Below are 8,379 nucleotides of genomic sequence, written 5' to 3'. Positions count from 1 at the left end.
ATCCTAAACCAGGATAAACAGTAATATTCTGTCCTAGGAATATTCTATCCTAAACCAGGATGAGCAGGAGCATTCTGTCCTAGGAATATTCTAGCCCAAACCAGAACATTCTGTCCTGGGAATATTCTATCCTAAACCAGGATATGCAGGAATACTCTGTCCTAGGAATATTCTATCCTAAACCAGGATAAACAGGAATATTCTGTCCTGGGAATATTCTATCCTAAACCAGGAGAAGCAGGAGCATTCTGTCCTAGGAGTGTTCTATCCTAAACCAGGAAGAGCAGGAGCATTCTGTCCTAGGAGTATTTTATCCTAAACCAGGATAAACAGGAGTATTCTGCCCTAGGAATATTCTATCATAAACCAGGAACATTCTGCCCTAGGAATATTCTATCCTGAACCAGGATAAACAGGAATATTCTGTCCTAGGAATATTCTATCCTGAACCAGGAACATTCTGCCCTAGGAATGTCCTATCCTCTATCAGGACAAGCAGGAACATTCTTCCTCTACAAAGAGGTATGAATGCTGGATGGGCCTGTTCAATGTAGTGAAATTACAAATACTTTTTGTGGTGAAATCACACACGATTGTTGCTGGAATTCTTGTCAAGAATTGTAACTCCGTGGTAATGGGGGACGAAAGGTTTAAACATAGTACCTGAATTAAGATCATTGTTGGATGTGACCCTGTGGGGTAAGGCACTGTTTGCAATTTTAAACAGGCAATGAATAATTAATGCAGAGCATTAATGCCTAAATTGACTGTCTAATTTATTAATTAGTAGTTTAGGTATTCTGTTTGTTCTACTTGGCAAGTCACAACAGCAGGTCAACACCATGGTGAAAATTTACTCAAAAGCTCCAGCTCCAACCAATCATGAATGGAAATGAGAAAAGAAATGGAAGAAACACTATCCTTTAAACATTAAAAGGAATCTGGTTGTTTCACTATAGCAATAATGGAGATGAAAGGGTTAATTTAAAATGTAAGGCTAAGAATTAGAAGTTGGAAATCTGATTTGCATTATTATAGAGCAGTGTACTTTTGACTTCTCAGCAGCTTTGGGAAAGGCAGTTATTCTGGGGGCAGGGGGAGGCAGGGCTGTGAGAACACCCTGCAGGGCTCTGGCTCATGGGCTGGCAGCAGGAATCGCTGCAGAGCTCAGGAGGGCCAGGAATGGGAGGGGCTCCCACTGCACAGATCCTCCCAGAGGCACCACTGAGGGCAGCACTAGCACTCCCTCAGGGAGAGCTTTGGGAGAGGCAGCTCTAAGCCAGCCAAGTGTTACTGGAGTGCACTTCAAGGGTGTTTTCACAATATATCACAAGAGGTGATTGATCACCTTAAACGTTTCAGCCCTAAAGTGGAGCAGAGAAAAGCAAATGTAACCAAATGTAATAAACCCCAACAAAATTATCCAGTAAAGAGTCAGGTAGACTACTGCATGTTTATTGATAAAACAGCATTTTCTTTCTGAAAACCAACTGTTACTTAAGTTAAACCTGATCAAAGTACGTCAGTCTTGGTGGAGTTTAAGACAATTCCCACAGGCGCTTTTGGTGAGGAGTCCAAATTCCAGCTACAGGAACAGGAGCTCGAGGCCTTGGTCCCCACCTGTGCTCAGCTTATCCTCGGGTGTTCACCTGCAGGGAGGACACACAGTCAGGCAGAAGCACAGGATACATCACAATTCCTCCTTTGATAAAGATCCTGGCCTTTTAGTGACTCTAATGCCTTGCTTTATGATGCAGCATTTATAATTCATTAGCTGCAGTTATTAAAAGGCTGAAAGGTCTTAAGCAGCAGCACACAAACTGAGAATACTCTGCACAGTAACTGCATTTTGAAGCACAGCAGGTGAATGACAAGGTGCTTGTGAAGGAAGGATAACCCAGACCAGGATGCCAACACCACTCACCACATCATCAATCTTGAGAATGCTGCGCACGGTCTCTGTGGCGAGGGTCAGGGCACTCAGGGACACCAGCAGGGGCTGCACCACCAGCTCCTCCAGGATGTTGGAAATGCCACCCTAGGGGAACAAGGAGCCTTCACTTTGTGCAAGACACACTACAGGCACGTTTATCACTTTTAGCAGAATCCTGAGGGCAATCAACTCCTGGACTATCACAGGGCTTTCACCTGCAACAGGGGCATTACAGCACTCATCTTCTCTCCCCAGGTACTTGATACACCCAGTCAAAATTAGCCAATAAAAAAGGTCAACAGTGCCAGCTGAGAAAAAGCTGAGGTGCTACTCCCAACTTATGACCACCTTCCACTGCAGATCCTACTGCTGGATCATTCTAAATGGATCTTTTGTTGTAGCTGAAATGCTTTTGTGGACATATGAGATGTTTCCTGTTGTATGCATAAAGCATTTAATACCTGCTATTATCAATGCTCAGGGTGAGCTCCTGAGAGAACAAGCTGTCATTTCCCTCTCATTTTAGGGACGCTAGCACCTTGCCCTCTCCCTAGTCCAACCCTTGGGTTAAGCATGTCCCCTGTAACACCCAGCTATTCCAACCCCTCGTTACCTTCCTGACGTTAATGCCAGCAGTTTTCTCTCCCTGGGCATGTCTGTTTCGGAGCTCCGTTACCGTGGAGATGGGGTTGAGCCCCGCGTTCTCAGCCAGGGTGGAGGGAATGACCTCGAGCGCGTCCCCGTAGGCACGGACGCAGTAGGAGTCCATCCCCTTCAGCGTCCGCGCGTACTCGTTCAGCCGCAGCGCCAGCTCGATCTCCGGGGCTCCCCCGCCTGCAATCAGAGCCCTGGGGCACAGGATGCCCATTAGCCTCACCTCACACACAGCCAGGCTCCAGGAGTTACAATAATCCAGGTGAGACGTTACCTTTTCTTCACCAAGCACCTAATGACGCACAGGGCATCGTGAATGGAGCGCTCGGCTTCCTCCAGCACCAGTTTGTTGGAGCCGCGGACCACGATGCTCACGGTTTTCCCAGGGTTTGTGCAGCCTGTGATCTGAAACATAAAACCAGGTACTGACACTGGGGAAGAGCAAAAGCGTGGGACAAAAAGACCTTGCCATTGGCACTTTGAAATCCTGTAACAACACTGATGTCTGGCCAAGCAAAACCACTGCGCTGCCAAAGCTGGTGGCTACTCAGAGCTTAGAAATAGATACTTAAATGTAATAAATTCCACAGTAAAAAACATCAAAGCCACCAGTTATTAAAACAGCAGACAGATGGTAAGTAGGATTAACATTTTGTCCCTCACTCACCTTTATTAGTTTCCCAGAACCGTTCAAGTTGACCTCCTCTGCCAGCTCAGCAGAGCCCAGCATGTCAGGGGTGAACTGGTCAATGTGAGCCACAGGCTTAGTTCCAATTGTCTGAAAAAATAATGGGAAAAAAATTAATCCAGAGGCTGACTGCAGAGTCAGCAAGTACACCGCATGTTGTTCTTCTGCATATGACAGTAAAATGCAGAAGGGACTGCAGCTTTTTGTCCTGAATCCTTCTACAGAAGTGTGGCTGCTCAGCAGAGCAGGAAATGTTTTTTAGGGCAATGTCTGCTCTTGCATTATAGTCAAAACATGAAACTTGTGAACATGTCATAATAAACTGGCCCTGTCTGGGCAGTTTGTTTTGGGGTAGATTTTAAACACTGCTGCTCGTTTATATGAGCCACCTTACCTTACATATAAACTCAATGTCCTCTCTTTCAATGTCTTTAACCACCATGATCTTAACTTTGTTCAGAAAATGGAGGGCCAGGTCACTGAGAGCATCCCTGAAAACGAGAGGGAAGGAGTCAGGTCCCAGTGCTCAAACTCTTCAGAGTACAAAGTGAGGATGTCATCAAACTCAAAATACAGACAGTGCTGCTGCTTTCTACAGGCACAGCCACTGCTACTCTGCCAAGTGTGGCTGTGTTTGGCCTCAGTTTTCCACACAATTCCAGCTGTGCCTGGGTATTAAGGTACCTCAGGATGGACTTCTGAATGAGCAGCACATTGCAGCCAGCCTTCTTGATCTGCTTCACCAGGTTCAGGATGTAGGCTCTCTCCTCACGCAGCACTCTGTCCATTTGAGCATAATCAGAAACAACAATCTGGTTGTCCATCTGTTTCAAATTAAAAAGAGAAAAGCAAGTGTCAAAATGATGTAATTCTAAACAAATAAGCATAACAGCAAAATGCTATTAGAGACAGTTCAGGTAACGCTGAATTTAAGCTTAAGCAATTTTAAACATAATTTAAACATAATTTATAATTTAAACAATTTTTTTATACCATCTGTAATGTTTTTAGGACCCATCAGTCTAGCTGTGGCATAGACTTGACACCACAGCATCTTAAAAACATTTGTTATTCTGTTTGCTTGTGCCAAGTCCTAGAGGATGAGGATTTGCTCTAGCCACAGTCTGACTTACATCTGTCTTTGGAGCAGACAAGCAGAACTGAATGAGGCCAATTTTGGCTTTTTCCACTCTGGTTACTCCGGTGTTTGCCACCTTCTGAGTCAGGACGAGTCCCTCAACCAGTTCACAATCATCAATGGTGCCCCTGGAAACAAACAGAACCCATCACTGCAGCACTCTGGGAAACTGAGGTCACACAGACAAATCTGTCTAAGTACAAATTGTTTCTTACCCCAGCTTCTTAACAATTTTAATATCTCTGAGGTCCACACTATTGGCTGTAGATGGGTCAATCACCTTCATCACTGCATCCACACTCATTGGAGAAAGTAAACTGGAATACTGACACACAACCTGAGGGATTCAATGGTGCAGAAACCATGGTGAGAGGCTTCACACTGATGAACAGCACTTTCACAACAATATTGCCATTGTGTTTCAGTATTTGATGCCAGAATTTTGAAGCAAAGATGTTTTAACAAGGAATCTCCTTCATGGCTGCTCCATGGCAGGGACAGATGAGTGATTCCAGGGGAACCCACTCCAGGGATGTGCAGAACATGGAACTGCTCTTTCTTAGAGCCTGGCTGGGCTGGAGCTGCCAGTGCAGGGCAGCTGTACCTTGGAGTTGAGGGAGGTGGTGGCACTGTTCAGCAGGGTCTCCCTGTCACTGAGCTCCACGGGCTGGGCCATGTTGGTCAGCACCTCAATCCCTTTGTCCAGAGCCTTCTGGAATGACTCCGAGATGATGGTGGGGTGAATTCCTGTGCAGAGAATAACACAGGCCTGTTGGACACTCCACCCTTCCAAACACAGGTCTTTTTGCTTTTTCTTCCCCATTTCTTTTTCTGTTTTAAAACTCAAGGTGCTCAGGTCAGAATGAATCAAAGCATTTCAACAGAATGTTTTTCACCAGTGTATGACCCTTATTATTTCCTGCCACTAAACCTGGGGGAAAAGCTGTAACATTCCAAGTGATTTGTCCTCACAGACAAGTCCCCTGCAATCCCTGCCATCCCAGAAACACTTTCTCCAAGTTCTCTTGCCATTCCCAAAGCTGCTGCTGTTCAGCTGATGCCTGTGAGGAGGCTGACACTGATTAAACTGCAGATTTTCCAAACCTGCTTTTCCAGCCCTGTATGGAACTCCCCAATTTCCCTGGATGTGGGATGCACCCTTCACCCTTCCAGCTGATTACAGCTACCCTAAGCTCCATCCCACATGTGCAAGAGGACAAAGTGACTGCAGTACCACAGTCCCTGCATGCTACATGAATTTATTTACCTTTCTGAAGGAGTCTGGAACAGGCATCCAAGAGAGCTCCAGCAATGACCACAACAGAGGTGGTGCCATCACCAGCTTCAATGTCTTGTGCTTTTGACAGCTCTACTAACTAGAGGAAAAATTATAGCAAAAAAAAAAAAAAAATATGAGAGAGCTGTTTACCCATACTCAGGCACTTCTCTGGCCAAAATACAGCTAGGAGGCAGTAAGTCACTTCCAGAAGCAGAGCTTTTTTCCCAAATTTAAAACTGAACACACCTACCTAACAGGTTTGCTTTTTCATTCCCTGGAGGAAGGTCACAGGAACCTCAGCTCTCAACCACAACTAAATCCATGAACACTGAACAGCTCAAAGGACCAGCTACTGTATCCTCAGACCACCTGGTCATACCTTCACTCATTCCCTTCTGTCCTAATGGTTTGGGACATGAATTTTTCCTTCTCAAATGACACGTGCAGGTTTGGGCTACATTGTCTTAAAATTCTTTCCCAAAATTTCATTTTTCTTATGTTTTAAAACATGTGCAGAGGAATTGTACATAAGGCACATGGGTAATAAATAATGGTTTGTAACTCTTAAGCACAAGCCACAATCAAAATAAATGTTCCTGGAGGACAAGGCATAAAATCTCCTGCTCTGTCACCATCCTGGGTAATGCTCCTCAAACCCACACAAGATGAAAAAGAACCCACTCACCATTTTGGCTGCAGGGTGCAGAACCTGCATCTGTTTCAGGATGGTGGCACCATCGTTGGTGATTGTCACATCTCCCTTAGCATCCTGAATCTGGGAATAAAGGGCAGGAACACAGCTCTGATCAGCAGCTGCAAGTCTCTCATTTGAGCCTCAAAATAATTTTAAACATCGTTTTCAAAACCAAGATGTCCCACTTGCAGTTCCCACTTTCCCTTAAATACCTGGAACATGGGAAAGAATTGAGGCAAAAGGTAGCATTCTCTATAAAACATATTGAATTACAGTATCTCCAGTAAGCTTAATGTTTTTAGAATTTAAAACACAAAGTTTACCATTTTATCCATTCCCTTTGGTCCAAGGCTCGTTCTAATGGCATCGGCAACAGCTGGGAAGAGAAGAAAACGTTTCCAAGCTGATTTCAAGCACTACAAACGCTCCATCATTGAAACATCTTTCCTAAAGACAAAATCCCTGCCCCTTTAAAGCCCCCAGGCAGAGTAAAGGATCCCAAGGAGCGGAACGATGGAAAACGCTGCAGTCTCAGGCCTGACTTCCACAGTTCTTTGTTTTTAAACCATTTTTATCGGGCCCCTTGTCTGCAGCCATTTTAGCTCTGGGCACTCACAAAGGAGCAGAACGGGGCTCGTGTCAGCGCCCAGGGCCGCATCCCGGCCCTCGCACCCAGGGAATTCCCGCTCGCAGCCCGGGCACGGCCCGGCCGGTGCCAGCCCCGGGAATCCACCGCCCCCCGCCCCAATCGCGAACCACGCGGGGCCGGGCCCGGCTCCCCCCGCACCTTTGCCGGCGGCAATGTTGCTGAAGCGGATCTGGGCGGGCTTGTCGCGGTCCTGGTAGGCGCCCTTGGCCTTGCCGCCGGCCCCGGCGGGGGCTCTGCCGGCCGCGCTCTCGGGCATGGCCGGGCCGGGCGGGAGCGGGATCGGGAACGGGACCGGGAGCGGGCCGGGATGCTTCCAGAACGGGGCCTTCCGCCGCGCGTCACGCCGGGCTGCCCGCCGCGCGCCTGCGCGCTGCTCCACCGCCCAGCGAAACGCCCCCTTCCACCCGCCTGCCGGCGAACGGCGCGGACGCCTATAAGAGGAGACGCGCACCGGCTTGGGGGCTTAGGGGAGGTTTTCCCGCCTGGCTGGGCTCGTCTCGCGCTGCGCTCGTGACCGCGGGGGGGCGCCAGGGCGCGGCCCGGGGGAGCCCGCCCTGAGGGAGCCGGACCTGAGGGAGGGGTGGGGCGGGACGGGGCTCACAGCCCAGGAAATGCCGCCCTCAACCTTGAGGGAGCCGGGACCTGAGGGAAGGATGGGAGTCACAGCCCGGGGAATGCCGCCCTCAGGGAGCCGGAGCTGGAGCTGAGGGAGGCATGGGTCTCACAGCACAGGGAATGCCGCTCTCAGCTCTGAGGGAGCCGGGAGCTGAGGGAGGGATGGGGCGGGATAGGTCTCACAGCACCGGGAATGCCACCCTCAGCCCTGAGGGAGGGATGGAGCGGAATGGGGCTCACAGCCCGGGGAATGTCGCTGTCATCCCTCAGGGAGCCGGGAACTGGGGGAGAGATGGGGTCGCATAGGGCCCTCAGAGAGCCGGAGTTGAGGGAGAAATGCCGCTCTCATCCCTCAGGGAGCCGGGAACTGAGGGAGGGATGGAGCGGCATGGGGCTCATAGCCCAGAGAATCTCACAGCCCGAGGAATGCCGCCATCCTCCCTCAGCGAGCTGAAGGATGGAGGGTGCGGGCTGGGGCTCACAACCCGGGGGTTCCCGCCCTCAGTCCTGAGGGAGCCGGGAGCTGAGGGAAGGGTAGTGTGGGATGGGGCTCACAGCCCGGGGAATGCCGCTCTCATCCCTCAGGGAGCCGGGAACGGAGGGAGGGATAGTGCGGGATGGGGCTCACAGCCCGGGGGTTCCCGCCCTCAGCCCTGAGAGAGCCGGGAACTGACGGAGGGATGGAGCGGGATGGGGTTCATAACGCAGGGAATGCCGCCCTGAGGGAGG

At 49.3% G+C, this 8,379-nt stretch overlaps 1 protein-coding gene across 1 annotated transcript; it reads right to left on the bottom strand.

Annotated features, from left to right (window-relative positions):
- Nucleotides 1–1,439: 1,439 nt before the first annotated feature.
- Nucleotides 1,440–7,308, bottom strand: CCT4 (chaperonin containing TCP1 subunit 4). The gene is made up of 14 exons (XM_054290344.1): nucleotides 7,174–7,308; nucleotides 6,710–6,762; nucleotides 6,378–6,467; nucleotides 5,681–5,789; nucleotides 5,018–5,160; nucleotides 4,629–4,750; nucleotides 4,409–4,541; nucleotides 3,960–4,099; nucleotides 3,670–3,766; nucleotides 3,255–3,365; nucleotides 2,862–2,992; nucleotides 2,547–2,781; nucleotides 1,925–2,038; nucleotides 1,440–1,649 (listed from the first exon to the last, which is right to left on the bottom strand). The coding sequence occupies exons 1-14, from the start codon at nucleotides 7,289–7,291 to the stop codon at nucleotides 1,632–1,634; spliced, it is 1,614 nt and encodes a 537-aa protein (XP_054146319.1). The 5' UTR covers nucleotides 7,292–7,308; the 3' UTR covers nucleotides 1,440–1,631.
- Nucleotides 7,309–8,379: the final 1,071 nt, after the last annotated feature.

This window comes from Melozone crissalis, unplaced genomic scaffold, assembly GCF_028551555.1.
Source record: "Melozone crissalis strain CALT ecotype California unplaced genomic scaffold, PUWL_Pcris_2 ptg000081l_1, whole genome shotgun sequence".
Taxonomy (NCBI): Eukaryota; Metazoa; Chordata; class Aves; order Passeriformes; family Passerellidae; genus Melozone; species Melozone crissalis.
This window is presented reverse-complemented; position numbering and strand designations above follow the sequence as displayed.

Coding starts and splice junctions, on each gene's coding strand:
- CCT4 (XM_054290344.1), bottom strand. CDS start 7,291: ATGCCCGAGAGCGCGGCCGGCAGAGCCCCCGCCGGGGCCGGCGGCAAG. Junction 5,161..5,680: donor TTCCAGACTCCTTCAGAAAG/GTAAATAAATTC, acceptor TTCTCTGCACAG/GAATTCACCCCACCATCATC. Junction 2,039..2,546: donor CTGGCATTAACGTCAGGAAG/GTAACGAGGGGT, acceptor TTGTTCCCCTAG/GGTGGCATTTCCAACATCCT.